At 49.6% G+C, this 15383-nt stretch overlaps 1 protein-coding gene across 1 annotated transcript in view; it reads left to right on the forward strand.

The window, feature by feature from the left end:
* Positions 1 to 15383, forward strand: part of TRPC4AP (transient receptor potential cation channel subfamily C member 4 associated protein) — a 1405828-nt gene that overhangs the window by 842335 nt on the left and 548110 nt on the right. Inside the window, exon 13 of the mRNA XM_069652258.1 lies at positions 8898 to 8981. Coding sequence (XP_069508359.1) covers positions 8898 to 8981 — 84 coding nt within the window. The remainder of the gene's footprint in view (positions 1 to 8897; positions 8982 to 15383) is intronic.

Consider the following 15383-nt stretch of genomic DNA (forward strand, 5'->3'; position numbering starts at 1 on the left):
AACATGAGTTCCTTACAATACAAGCTCAAGAGGTGTCTTGCCTTATGTCTTTGGCGCAGGCTGGTCTGGCTTATTCCTCCATCAAGGTACACCCTGCTTCCGTTTCCAGGTTTACTTCTTCCCCTGTTCTCTATGGTCTCACACTCATCAGGAAATTTCTCAAGGGACTATTCCATGCCTTCCTTCCGTGTCAAGCTCCTCCAGCCTTGGAATTGAACAGGTTTCTCTCTAAACTTATGGGGCCTCCTTTTGAGCCTATACACAAGTGCTCTCTGGAGGTTTTTGTTCTGGAAGACTTCCCTTTTGGTTGCTATGACCTCTTCGAGATGTGTGGGGAAAATCCAAGCTCCTGTGCAATTATCTCTATTTGGTTTTTCATAAATCCAAGGTGGTTTCTTGGGACAGACTTTCATGTCCCAAGGTTCCATCTTCATTCCACCTTAACGGTCCTGTGGCGTTGCCTCTCTTTTGGTTTGGTCTTCATCTCAATCGTAGGGCTCCTTGCACTCCTAAGATGTGCTAATAGCCCTGAAATTCTACGTCTCGCACTGTTTCCCCAAGTCTTCTCAGCTATTGGTGACTTTGGGTCATTCGATCATTGAGCAACGCTCTTTCCAAGTCCTCTATTCCTCCGTGGCTGTACGCGTGCATAGATTGTACATGCATATTGCACGGTCATCAGCTGACCAACAGACCTCGTCCTGGCAGGTCTACAGACCACTCTGAGGACTGTTGCTGCTATGGCTGCTTTTCTGTCCTGTGTTCCCCTGATGGATGGGTGCATACCTTCACAAGCTTCTCCAGTGTTTGGGTCGGCCAAGCAGTGCTGCGCAACCTGTTTGGGTGAAGGGAGTGTTTTTCTGAGATGAGTCTTTCCTTCAGGTGTGAGCTTTACCTCCGCCCTTGTGGTATTCTGTGGACTACTTTATTATATATTCAACCAGCATGTGAATCTATGAAAGATCCAATGCTGGAGAAGGAATAAGTTACTTCGCTGTAACCCCTGTACTCTAGCATTGGTATCGTTCATAGATTTACGTGCGACCCTCTTGCCTACCCCACTTCTTGGCTCTTCTTGCTTTTCTAAAGAAGGGTGTCCTGTCTATTTTCTGTGGGGCAATATGAACCAAAATGACTCTAGTAGAGCACTAAAGTGACAGTAGTTTTAAAATAAATTTAAATGTAAACTGCTTTAATGTTAACAAGAATTCCCAGCCTGGCGATGGTGAATACTCAAACGGCATGTGAATCTGTGAAAAATACTAAATCAGGAAAACAGGAGTTACAGGTAAGTAACTTATTCCATATTCAAAATTGTTAAGTAGTTTGAACAATATTATATCTGAATAAGTAATTCTTTGACACTTTGTACATTCAACATTTCTGATTGCATGGGAGGTATTTTATTTTGTTTTTAAAGAATTATCCTGTGAAGAACCTCAGTGATTTGGAAGCGACCCCTATAGGCCTTCAACGTTCTATCACTGCTCTTTCCACATACTCAACGTTGATTCATTTTACCATAAACAACACTAAACTAAATCCTGGTATCTGGCAATAAAAGCCTCAAGTGTGGTAATTGTGTGTGGACTCTGGGCCACCATGTCTTGTAACTGTTTATCGTTTATCGTTAAGTGTATTTAGGTTTCCCCATAAAATCTTCCCATTCTAAAACCTTTTACAAAGACCTCATCTTTACCAAACCTGGTAGAAGTGGGCGGCAATAAAAAGGTATTGTTACTAAGGATGGTAATAACATCAACGGTATGCTGACTATTGTTCGAGCATAGTGCCTCAACTACTAAATGTCCTAGAATGGCTGCCAGAAAGATGTGAATTGGTTTGAACATGTAGAAGGAAAGGTCTTGCGCTCTAACCTAGGGCTCTTTCAATCGGTAACTGTAGAGGCTGTTAGAAGTGAGTAAGATCTTTACTCGATTAGATCTCGTTGTTTAATTCAGTGGTGTAGACTGTAGTGCCAGTTAATAATGTTCTCCTAAAGATCAGACCCTAAGGGGACTACTGGCAATGCGTCACAAGCTTCCGTGCACAAACAGTTTTCTCAGTGCCTTAAGAGAAACTGCTGTCTAGCATTTTGACACCATCCTTTAGAATTTGGATGAAATGCACTCTTTACCCAAAGCTAAGGTCATTATATTGGGATAATGTTGAGACAGTAACGAAACTGCAGAATAAGAAGCGTCACAGCCAGTATAGCCAACAGAACCTTTCATTTGATATCCCTCATTCTTACCTTACTAAGTTGTGTGATGGGAAACTAAGGTGGTCTATAATTCATTTACACCTTAATATCTTCCCAACTTTGGAGTTTAAAGGAACCTGGTTGAAGCTTCCAGCAGAGGAAAGACATTGTAGGCTGTGTAATACTACTGCAGAAACTCCCGCCACATTTTAACTGGTACTGCAAATGGTTTTCTTGAAAGGTTATTGAGAGGTGTTACATAATTTGGCTTTTATTACGACATACCAATTCTGGAGTTTGCTTTATTCTGCCAGTTCTTTGGTCTATTTCTCTGCTGCATATTACATTTGGTGGACATTTGTATCCCTAGTTGAGAAATCTTAATCATGGTTGTTGATTCTCAGCATTTTTAAGGCTTTTAATTGAATTTTGAAGGTGTAACTTGAGATCACTTGGCTTTTCGTGTGTGTTTTGTTGCCTTCTATGAAATTCAGTGTTGCAACTTGAATATAAAGTACTTTATTTTACTCCTGCGTCCTGTCCCCTTTCCTCCATACTGTATGGGCGTCCCTCGCTAGGGACGGGAGTCAGAATCTTTTTCACCAGAAAAATCATCTTGCCCTTTAAATTTAGATTTGCGCGGGGCGCGGCCCTGGGAGCATGCACTCCCCTGACTCTGCCCACCGGCGCCACTCCACAGTCCTCATTTCCGCATCGACGGGAACAGACTGCTTTGACCAGCGCTCCTGGGTTAGTCCTCTGGCATAGTAATTCCACGCGCTCTTCCCCGGAGAAGTAGTTTTGTTTTATATGTATTTCTTTTTCAATTGTCAGGTATCGCTTTGTCCTCTGGCGCCACACTCCTCCCCAACGCATGTCGACAGAATGGCAGGCTTCAGCAGGTGTCCAGCCTGCGAGGGTCCCTTCCCAATGTCCCAGCGCCACGCCCTTTCCTCCAGCAGCCTTGGCCCTGACCACGGCCGGGGCGTTTGTACCGCATGCGACACTCTGATGCCACGCGCCCACTAGTACAGACTAGCCAGGTGGAGAGAGCTCTTCGGAAGGTCATCTCCAGAGCATCTAAAAGCATTTGTGAAGCACAAGACCAGGCCCAAGGTAGGTGCACTGTTCTCCTCCGCACCCTGCAAAGGCGACTCCTTTCCCAGGAAGTGCACTAGCGGGAGGGACCCAACGGTTCCCACGACCAGCACAAGCCCTGAGGCTGCTCCAGCTACCGGCCACCAGGGCTAGGGGTTGCAAGATCCTACTGGTGATCCCACTGAGGAACCGCAAGGTACTATTACCGGGTCTCAACCAGAGGGGATATGCCCCAACATTGGACTGATGTCTGAGGGGCCGCCTGTACGCAGCTCTATCGGCTCTACAACCCTGTCCTGAGGTGCAGGGTAGGGCTCAGCCTCCACTGCTCCGCGTGCTGAAGGAAGCCGAGCCCAGCACAGCAAGTACCACGACGCATGCACGTGGCATGCAGCAAGACAAAATGGCGGTTTGCCCCCGACACCATCTCCCTCTGGGGAACAGGTAGGGGAACGAGTTTCCAGGTGGGACTGGTCAACGCCTGTCCCTTGGCCGACAGCATACCCATCTACTTCGCAGGGCAGATACATCTCGCCCCATACAGCGAGACGGGGCGCACATAGGTCTCGGCAACCTCAGGGCTCCACACCTATGCCTATTGCATCCAGCACTCCTCCGGCCTGTGAAGACCGGTTCTTTGAGCAGTTCCTTACTCTCATGAGGTCCCCACCGATGGGTGCCATCTTTAAGGATGTGATCAGGGACATGACCCCTTGAGTACAGCTGCGAGCACCCATGGCCACACCGCCTTTGGGTCCCATCTCCTCCGTGTCCAGCGCAGCCCCAGGTGCCCGCGCCACTCCCTCTGGCACTGATAGTCAGTATGCCACAGCTTCCTGCGCCCAGCACTCCTCCAGCTGCACCGGACCAGCAAGACACAATGGTTGACACAGATGGGGTGGAGGACCCCGACACTCCATCAGCCAAAGCCTTTCACGAATGGCTGGCGGGTCTGGCTGAGTATTTGGGATCCCACAGCCACAGGTGGAACAACTGGAGGCAGGAGAATTGGGAGAAGTTCTCACTCTATGCCCCACGGCTAGAACGGGAATCCCACTGCAGAAGGACGTAGTGGCGCTTGCCAAAAAAGGATGGCTCAAACCACATTCTATTCAGCCTACCAATTGGCGTCTTGATGCTAAGTTCAGGCAAACGGAAGGGAACCGCCCTCTTACTGTCGCTGCAACCCCGCCACACTCATCAGTGATAGCAGCAGCTTCACTGTACTGTAATCCTCAATCATCCTCTGCTACATCAGCCTCAACAGTCCTGGGTAAGGAGAAGATCCTGGAATCGTTTGGAAAGAAAATCTATTCCAATGAACTCTCAATATGCGCCAGTCCAATGCGGATGCCATTCTAATGGCGGTCAACCAGAGGCTGTGGCGGGAGATTGCTGACTTCCTACCTGAATTCCCTGTGCAGAGCCATGCTTGCTTCAAGACTGGGCTGTCGGAAGCCAAATTAGTTGCACAGGACATAATGCAGTCCACCGTGGCTTACACCAATACTTCAGGCCGTACCATCTGCATTGCTACCATCATGAGAAGGACGGCTTGGCTAAGGGTGACTAAGTTCAACCCTGATATCCAGGAACGTATGCTGGACCTTCCGTTCGAGGGGGGCGATATGTTCCATTCAACAACGGACGAGGAAGGAAAATAGTTTGCAGACTGCTAATTCTTTATCGATCTTCACCAAGTCCACCCTTAAGGCATATAGCCAAGCGGACCAGTGCTCAGACAAGGGTCAGTCCTTCGGGGGCTTCAGGGGTTTCCAAGAGAGGTGGTTCAGACAACCGGACTGATCCCCGAGCCAGCACAGTTGCAAGCAGTACAAGGTGGCTCAGAAAGGCTTTTTCCAGCCCCCCCCTCAGCCCCAGTGGGCAAAAATTTGTGGCACATCCATCTGGATCCACGAGTCTGCGTTTTGGGCCCTGGTTTGCTTTTCACTCTCACCGCTGGCCGACAATGTTCACGGACCCATGGATCCTCTCTGTAGTATCCACGGGCTTCCGGCTCCCTATCCCTCCTTCTCCCCCCCCCCCTCCCACAGATGGGTACAGCAACTCTGTTGGCAGAAATGCACTCGCTTGTAGAGAGTCAGGCAATGGAGGAAGTCCCAGCCTTGCAGCGGGGTCTGGGCTTCTAGTCACACATTTTCGCCATACACAAAGAACCAGGCTGGTTAGAGAGTTTTTGGACCTTCGACCTTGAACCTTTCCCTTCATCTACAAAAGTTCAAGATGGTTAGCCTAGCGCTAATAGTGGAGACATTGTGTGCGGGAGACTGGATGTGCTCCCTGGATCTGAAGGATGCCTACCTACATGTTCTGATCTGGCAACCCCATTGGTCTGTTATGAGGTTCAGAATCACGGGTTTTAACTTCCATTACAAGGGTCTACCGTTTGACATTAATTCGGCCCCCAGGGTATTTAAAAGAATGATGAACGGTGTGGCAGCGCTGCTCAGGGGGCAGGCCCATCACATCTACCCATATCTAGACGACTGGCTAGTCAGGGCAAGATCTCAGGAGGCAGTCCAGCACACTGCCTCATCCCTCACAAATGCACTACATGAGCTGGGATTTTCCCTCAATCTCAAGAAGTCACATTAGGTGCCCACGCAGAGTCTAACCTTCCTGGGCCTTATCTGGAATACAAGCTCCGAGAGGATTTACCCCTCAACAGACAAGATTGCAGCCATCAAGTGGGCCACAGGGCATTTTCTCAGCAGAGCAGTGACCTCGGCATGATGGTACCAACACCTCTTGGGCATCATGGCGGCATGTCTACTTGCAGTGCCTCATACAAGGCTCAAAATGAGGCAATTGCAGTTGTACTTCACAGCCTCCTAGACTCGGGAGAGGGGTTCCCAGGCGGAGATGGTCAGGATCCCACATCTCCACCAGAACCTAGTCTAGTGGATCATGAACAATAACCTGCGGATGGGCAGGCCCTTCCGTCAACCAGCACCTCAGGTCACCGTGCTCATGGACTCATCCCTAGATGACTGGGGAGCTACTTTCGGTAGCCAGTGTCCATGGGATATGGTCCCGACAGGAGCAGGCGTCCCACATCAACTGGCTCGAGTTATGGCCATCTGGCTCGCTCTCAAAGCCTTCCTCCTGATGATCAGCGGAAAGCGGTCCTCATTCAGACGGCTAGCTCTACCAGCATGTATTACATAAACAAGCAGGGTGGCTACAAGTCTCCTCCCCTCTGCACTCTGGCAGTCAACATTTGAGGGTGGGCTCTTGTAAACAACATGCACCTGGCAGAAATCCACCTCCCACTGGAGTCCAACCTGGAGGTGGACAGGCTCAGCAGGCTGGGTGCAGACAACTATGAATGGCAGTTGAATGAACAGGTCCTTCAGGGGATCTTTGACAGGTGGGGTCATCCTCAGGTGGATCTCTTCACCACCTGGTCCAACAGGGGGTGCCCCCAGTTCGCGCCCTGGCAAGGACTTGGTAGGGGCTCTCTAGGCGACGTGATGCAGATCCATTGGAACAATATGAACGCATATGCCTTCCCTCCCACTCACCTGGTCCACAGGGTAATTTTTAAGATCCGGGAGGCTGGGCACCTCCGTATCAACATGATAGCTCTGTGGTGGCCAGCAAGATCATGGTTCTCGGAACTACTCAGCCTGTCGGGTCAGGTCCTGGTGCGCCTTTCACTGGGCCCAGCACACCAACTCTCTCAAAAGGGTTCCATGTGATAATATTGCCGCAAAAATATCGCCATACAAAAATTTCACCATATTTTAGCGGCAATATTACCCCATGGAACCTGCGGGGGACACCCCTGCAACCCCCATATATTTTAAAAGGGAGGGGGGGGGACACCCCCGCAACTCCCTCATCCATTTACCCCATAAATTATCCCCACCAGAAATATCGCCTATGGCCGTTCTCAACAACCATATGTACGGCGATATTTTTGGTGGCGATATTACCTGATACCCTCAGAAGGGAGGCATGGCCATCCTTCCCGCCCCTCAGAAGTTAGCCCTCGCAGCGTGGTTCCTGAACAAGTCACACTGAGGCATCTTCATCTGTCACAAGCTAATCTACAAGACTTTATACAAGGGGCAAGGAGCAATGCTACTGGGAGCCAGTGGACGAGGTTTTGTCACTGGGTGGAATCAAAGGTCGATCCATTGACCTGCACGTTGAACAACGTGCTATCCTTCTCTGCACATCTAACACACTCAGGGGTGCAGGTAGACACATGCTGCACCTATCCGGTGGCCATTGGAGCCTACAGGAACTCGGAGGTATTTTCATCCTCTAATCCGGTGGCTAAAAGTCACTTGGTGGGCCTGACCAGGCTTTGCCTGCCTATCAAGAAACCACACCCAATGTGGGACCTCAATGTGGTCTTGGGTGGCGTGGCGCATAAACCATTCGAGCCTATGGCGTCTGTGGACATCAGGCTAGTCGCCATTAAGACGGCCCTCCTGGTGGGCCTTACCTGGGCACGCCGGATCAATGAAATCCAGCAGCTGGTGGCTTCAGAGCCTTTTAGTACTTTCCATAAGGACAAGGTTGTGCTTGGAACTCACCCCTCATTCTTACCTAAGGTTGTGTCCTCTTTTCACCTAAATGAGGAGATGGTGCTACCAACATTCTTTGCATACCCCAAGGATGACGTTTTGAGGGTATTGCACTTTCTGGGCATGGGGCGTGCGCTGAGATACTACCTGGACAGGACCAAGAGCTTCTGCAACTCAGATTCCCTCTTTGTCATCTTTGGTGGGTCAAAGCCTGGCTGTCAAGCCTCCAAAGCTTCCATTGCAAGGTGGATGGTTATGGCCATTAAGGACGCGTACGAGGGGCAGCACAAACCTCTTCCAGCAAATATGCATGCCCACAAAATCGGTGCTAAAGCTATGGTGGTTGCTTTCCAGAGGCACGTCCCGTGGCAGGTTATCAGCAAGGCGGCGAAATGGGCTACACCCTCTGCCTTCTGCAAGCACTACTGCTTGGATGCCGGCTCCAGGTCGGATGTGGCATTTGGGCAGGCAGTGTTAAGGAACTTGTTTTCTTAAGAGAGCACCGCACCACCCTGGGGCTGCATTCAGTTGTACTCGCCCATACAGTATGGAGGAAAGGGGACGGGATGTAAGATTAATTATAAGTTACTCACCGTAGTGACTAATATACTCCTAGCCCATATTCCCCTTTCTTCCATACTTGTCTCCCTCACACCCCCCCTAATAAAACTGGTGTCATTAGCCAATGCTAATATTGTCGACGCATCAAAGTGGGCTGAGAAGTGGCGCCGGTGGGCTGAGTCAGGGGAGTGCATGCTCCCAGGGCCACGCCCATCTAAATTTAAAGGGAAGATGATTTTTCTGGTAAGTAAGGTTCCATCTCCCGTCCCTAGTGAGGGACGCCCATACAGTATGGAGGAAAGGGGACTATCGACTAGGTGTACGTTAGTCACTACGGTGAGTAACTTATTTGTCTTTCTTTTATAATGTGTAATTGTATATGTATGAATGTGCCTAATGTTAGCCAAGTGCACTAAAATACATTTAGAAAAAATGATTAGGAAGCATATTTAACTGTAAAAATATTTATTCCTTAGAAGCCTAGTGTGTGATGGCAAGAAAGGATTGCTAACCAGATTACTGCAAGTGATGAAGAAGGAACCGGCAGAGTCCTCATTCAGGTTGGTAACCAGAACTGTTAAATTGTCCACCATACTTTTTGCTCTACCTACATTTGGGTACAAGACCATAGTCTGTAAAAGGGGTGAGGATGGGTTGCATGTTTGCCCTTTGAAGTTAGAGGAAAGTCTGTATTGGGTTTCATCAAAGGTTTTTGCATGTTGTCTGTGCAAGTTTTGGTTGAATTTGAAGTTGGGTTACCATCCTGACAACCACATACTTTTGATCAGTCCTTTTGTTGATGGGAAAAGGTGACCAAAAAGACACTGATGAGGAGGAGCATGACACGTCTTCAGCGAGGGAATTCCATGATAGGATTACCGGGTTAGCCGATTACCTTGGCATTCTTCAGTCACAGAGGGAGCTTCCAGAGTCAGGGGTACTGGCTGAAGTGCTCACCATTTAAGCAGAATCCAGATCTGGCATCTCTTTACAGGATGATGTGGAGGCCCTTGCGAAGAAGGGAGGGCTCAAGCTCCACTCCAACAAATAAAAGGCTGGATGCAAAGTTCAGGCAGTCAGAGGGAGACACTCTGCTCTTGTCAGTGCACCCCCAGCCACTGTCTTCAGGCATTGCAGAGGCATCTATGAATGCCAAGCCCAGACCTCCACCATGAGCACTGCAACTTCAGCTTTGCTGGGCAAAGAAGAGAAAATGTTTGAGGCCTACGGAATGTCTACTCGAACGCAGGACTTAACCTCAGGCAAGCCAATGCCGACACCATCCTCGCAGTGGTTAACCAACGGCTGTGGAGTGAGATAGCAGACTTCTTGCTGGATATCCCAACTGACAAACGAGCCTGTTACAAGGTGGGACTCGGAGAATCGAAACTACTGGCACAGGACATCATGGAGTCCACGGTGGCGCACATAGATACTGCGAGGAGGGCCATTTGTGTGGCAACTGACATGAGGACGGCATGGCTCAAGGCAACCGGAGTCAATCCTGATGTTGAGGACAGGATCCTACACCTACCCTTCAAGGGCGGTGACTTGTTCAACTCCTCCATGGATGGGAAACTCGATAAAAAGAGCAGCTCACAGACAGCCAAGTCCCTGGCCATTCTCATCAAGCCAGTGGACAAAACCTTCTCACAGGGCCACTCTCGATCATAGCAGGGCCAATCCTTTGGCGGTTTCCAGGACGGCCGGTCCAGGCACCCATCCAACATAGGCGAAAATACCAGGAGTCTTCACACAAGGGCTTTTTTCAGTCCCCCTCTGTCATCTGCCACAGACTTAAAAAAAAAAAAAGCAATGACCGTTCTCATCAGGTCCACAGCACCCAAGTCGGGCAGGCTGGCCCTGCACAGTCAAGGTTACCGCTCACAATGAACAAACTCATGGGTGATTTCGGTAGTCTCCTTGTTTTTTTTTTTACTTTACCCGCCATCCCCTCCTGTGCATGCGCAACCCCTCTCCCCCGTCCCCCTCACCTCCCGCCCGTACCCACCTCTCCACAGATTGGGGCTCCTCCACTCTTGGCAGAGATTTGCACCCTAGTGGAGAGCGAGGCGGTGGAGGAGGTTCCTACGAGCGCTCCTAGATCTTTCCTTCCTCAATCTATACCTACCGCTGCAGAAGTTCAAAATGGTAATGCCAGTGCTTATAACGGACATGCTGTGTGGGGGCAGGAGAGGGACTGAATGTGCTCCCTGTGTATTAAAGATGCATATTTGCATGTCCCCATAGTGAAGCACCATCGATCCTTCCTCAGGTTCCGGGTCATGGGGTTGCACTTTCAATACAAGGTGCTGCCGTTCGGCTTGAACTCTGCGCTCAGGGTATTCACAAGACTGAACGCGGTGGCGGCCCTGCTCAGGTCGGAAGGCCCTCAATGTGTGTCCTTATCTCCATGACTGGTCAGAGGGGGAGTCCCATGAGCATGTCAGGTATTCTACAACCACACTCATGACTGCACTCTACGAAATGGGGTTCTCAATCAACTTCCAGAAGTCTCAGTACACAAACTCTGGTGTTTCTGGGGCTGCTGTGGGACACTCAAAATCAGAGGGTGTTCCTCACGGGGGAGAAGGCGACAGCGATCAAAGCTTCTGTTGCTCAAAGCTTCTGTTGCTCACTTCCTCAGCAGAACAGAAACTACGGCCTAGTGGTACCAGCACCTTCTAGGAGTACTGGTAGTATGCCTCCTGGCTATCTCTTACACCAGGTTGTGAATGAGGATGCTGCACTGCATTTTATGGCATCCTGCACCAGGAGTCTGGTCATCAGGGATCCGCCGTCACTATACCTGCGCTCCTACAGCAGGACCTCATGTGGTGGGGGCAGGATGCGTACCTCATGGTCGGCAGACTATTCAGACTGCCGCCGACAGATCATACTATGACAATGGACGCCTCACTCTTAGGGTGGGTTGCTACCCTGGGGACGCATTCAGTACATGCTCTCTGATCCAGGACCGACTAGCAAAACCACATCAATTGGCTGGAAACGATAGCCATTTAGCTTGCACTTAAGGCATTCCTGCCTTTAACCAGGATCAGTACTGTGTGCATTCGGATGGACAACTCTACCTGCATGTATTACATAACCAAGCAGGGGTGCACCAGATCAACCTCCCCCTCCATGCAGACTGGCCCTCATCACCTGGGAGTGGGCAATCGAGCTGGACATCTGGATCCCAGCTGGGCATCTGCCGGAAGAACTGAACCTTGAGGCAGAGAGACTCGGTCAGATCGGCTCCAACAATTCTGGGTTGCAGCTGAACACGAGAGTCCTTCAAGAGATTTTCAGCCGATGGGGTCACCTGATCGCAGACCTATTTGCAACAGAGAGCAACCGCACTTGTCTGCAGTTCACCTCAAGGGGGGAGGGGCACGTCCTCTGGAACACGCTCCAGATTCTCTGGTATGGGATGTGGGCATACTCTTATAATCCTACCCCGCTTATCCACAAAGTTGTTTGCAAGATCAGACAATCCCGGCGCCGCCATCTCATCCTCATAGTGATGCAGTGGCCGGCCAGGCCTCGGTTCTCAGACCTACGGCAGCTGTCAGCCCAACCAAAAGTCCATCACCCGCTCGGGGAGGCCACTCCTGGTGCTGCCGGGGGAGGGGGCTGTGATTGACCCTTGCCCGGAGAGGCTAGCCCTAGCTGCCTGATACCTGAGCAGGTAACACTGCAACGTCTCCAGCTGTCCCAAGCCAACCTAGAAATCATCCATGGATCCCGGAGTCAGGCTACACAAAACCAGTACTAGAGCAAATGGACCAGATTCTGCTTACTTTTTTATTTATTTTTAACTTTATTTTAGTGCAGTGAAAGACATACATCCTCAAGTACAAATTTTGACGTTATTGCAGCACGAACATCGTTACAGGGTTTCAGTGTCAGACAAGCTTGTATTATTTGACCAGCATAACATAGTACATATACATTTTACAGAAGTGTCATTGAACAATACTTTGTTTACATAAGTATTCTCGGAAAGATTCCCAAATGTCCTTTTGGTCTACACCATGGTGTTACAAGGGAAACCTAGGCATCGTCGCATTGGTTAATCTACGTCATTTCTCTAACCCACATTCCGATATCTGGAGCCTTCTTAGACTTCCATCGAAGCAATATACATTTTGGGCCACCAAGCACCCAAGGTTGAAGTTGTCTCAATTTAACAGTTAACTTTCCAATATCTCCAAATAAGTATTTATGAGTGACAAACCAGGGGGGTATACCTGTGCATTCCTGCTAGCAATTGGCAACTTCCTGCCAATATTGGGCCATCCGAGGGCAGCCCCAGTACATATGTGCATCAGCAACTTCTGCGTTACACTTAATGCATTCTCCCTTTGCCGTAGGGGCAAACCTAGCTGTCTTGGCGGGGGTGTAGTGTAGTCTGAGTATTTTGAATTGCATGAGTCTGTGCCTAGCATAGAGGGAAACCTCTTTGGTCAATCGACACCATCAGAGCCGCTGGGAATCATCTAACTGGGTTCCCAAGTCTGCCTCCCGTTTCTCCCTGGCTTTCTGGGGTTGGTTCTGTGCTTCTTGACATTTCCCATATAATCTAGAAATCCGCCCTCTGGGGTTCCCATCAGTCACCACCAAACCCAGCACCTCGCTTTCCTCGGGCTCGATTGGGAAAGATGGCCAGAGCCCTCTGGCCGCTGCTCTTACTTTATATTATTGTAGTGGTTTAATGGAGGTAGTGCCCAATTTCTCAGAAAAATCTGCATGTGTGACAAAGGAGCCCTCCGGAAAGAGGTCATGTAGTGTCAATGTGTTGTCAGGATCCCACCCCCGCTGAATGTTCTCATCATAAGTTGCGGAGAGTTCCGGGCATCGCCAAAGTGGGATTGCCTCCATGTAGGGTGTGGTGAATTTCAACCTCTTGAATATTCTGGCCCATGCATTCACCGTCGTGCAGACCAGATCAAAGTTGCAGGTGTCCATCTGTCGACGGGTCAGTACGATTGTGCACAGGCTAGATGGGGACGCGCTATAATCCTCTAATTCTGTATGTAGTGGCTGATCATATAGGGAGTACCAATACTCTGCAAACTGCGCCTGTGCCACCTCATATTACACTTCAAAGTCCGGGCCTTGAAGTCCCCTCCCTGCTCATATGGTCTGGTCATGGATTCCCATTTCATCCGCAGAGTTCCTGCGCCGCAAGTAAATCCCACTGCCAATGACTGCAGCCTATCAAAAAATGCATTCCCGGCCAAATCAGTATATTAGAGACATAGTAAAATAATTTGGGGAAAACAATAATTTTGAGAAGAGACAGTGTGCCGTACAGCGAGATTGGGAGCCTAGCCCAGAGTTTCAACTTGTCTCCTAGTATTTGCATACTTTTTCCGTGATTGTCAAGTAATAGCGAGTGGTGTTGGCGTGTGACCACTATGCCCAAATACTATATTTTGTCCTGGACCCATCGGAGTCCTGCTAAGTAGGGTGGGGGAGTGGTGGCATCATTTAGTGGAAACAGCTCAGACTTGGCCTCATCGACACACTATCCTGAGTAGACAGCAAATCTGCAGACCTCGTCCAAGATTGGAGCGAGGTTCGCAGCTGGATTTCTTATGTATAGCAGAGAGTCATCAATGCGAAGTGAGATGATGTGAGTTGGTCCTGTCATATGGAGTCCTCGATTTATGTTTAAGACGCATGATGCATGCTAGAGGCTCTATGGTAAGAGCAAACCATGACTGGGATTACAGGCAGCCATGTCTCGTGCCACGACTAAGCAAGAACATCAGGGACAACATAGTCCCAGTACGGACCCTAGCAGCTGGTGAGGTGAACAACAAACGAACACATTGGACGAAAAATGCCCCCAGTCCCATGCGCCTCAACACCGAGAACAGGAACTGCCAGGATACCGAGTCGAAAGCTTACTCTGCGTCCAGTGAGGCCACCATTGCTTGTGCTCTCGGGTTGAGGTTGTGAAATGATACCAAACAGTCTCTGCAGATTGAATGCCGTTGACCGTCCAGGGATAAACCCTGACTGATCAGAGTGTACTAGTTTTGTCATATACGGGAGGAGTCTAGTGGCTAGTAGTTTGGCAAAAATTGTTGTGTTTGAATTAATTGGGGACAGTGGCCATTATGAGCCCATGTCGGAGGCAGATCTGTTCGGCTTCAATAGTACTGTTATCACTGTCTCCGAAAGGGATGAGGGAAGTCTGCCGGTCTTTAGTGACTCTTCCCATGTTCATAGTAGGTTGGGGGCAAGAGTGGAGCTTAATTCTTTGTAGATTTTCATTCAGGTGCCTTGCCAGATGGGAGTGATTTGATGGCTTCACTGATCTCATCTGTGGTCAATGGCTGATTAATTGCCTGTCGGGTCTCCATTAAGAGCACCGTGAGCGGGATCTCATCTAAGTAAGCTCCGAGCTCTGAGGCCAAGCATACGTCAGAGTTTGAATATAAGGATTCATAGAACCTGATAAAAGGGGTTCGCAGATACTGGGAACCAGTGGGCCTGGCCACCCTGGGTGATATATGGCAGGAGGGGGAGGCAGTAGGATTCCAGAGATTGATGGAGGAGACGGGGGTGCATAAAGGCCAACATATAACGTACTGTATAATTATGAAACGGGTGAGGGAAAGGTGGCCTGATACAGTACTTGCAGAACAACCTGACGCCACCATAGAAATGATGTACGATGTCTCCGAGGGCGGGCACGAAATATCCCGGATATGAGTTACTGAGTACAAAGGCGGGAAGGGAGCTGCTCCAGTTAAGGTACGATTGGGAGGAGGAGGAGGTGGGGGAACCCATGACAGCCGGCCAATGGGACAGAGCCCAAAGGTATCATAAGATGGTCTCCCGGAATGCGAGACTTCAGCAGATCCAGCTATACGTAAACCACAGGGCATACTTGACCCCTGGCAGAATAGCTAGATTTCGGGGCTCGGCGGCACAGAAATGCCCCA

Source organism: Ambystoma mexicanum, chromosome 3p (assembly GCF_040938575.1).
Source record: "Ambystoma mexicanum isolate Mex_15411 chromosome 3p, UKY_AmexF1_1, whole genome shotgun sequence".
Taxonomy (NCBI): Eukaryota; Metazoa; Chordata; class Amphibia; order Caudata; family Ambystomatidae; genus Ambystoma; species Ambystoma mexicanum.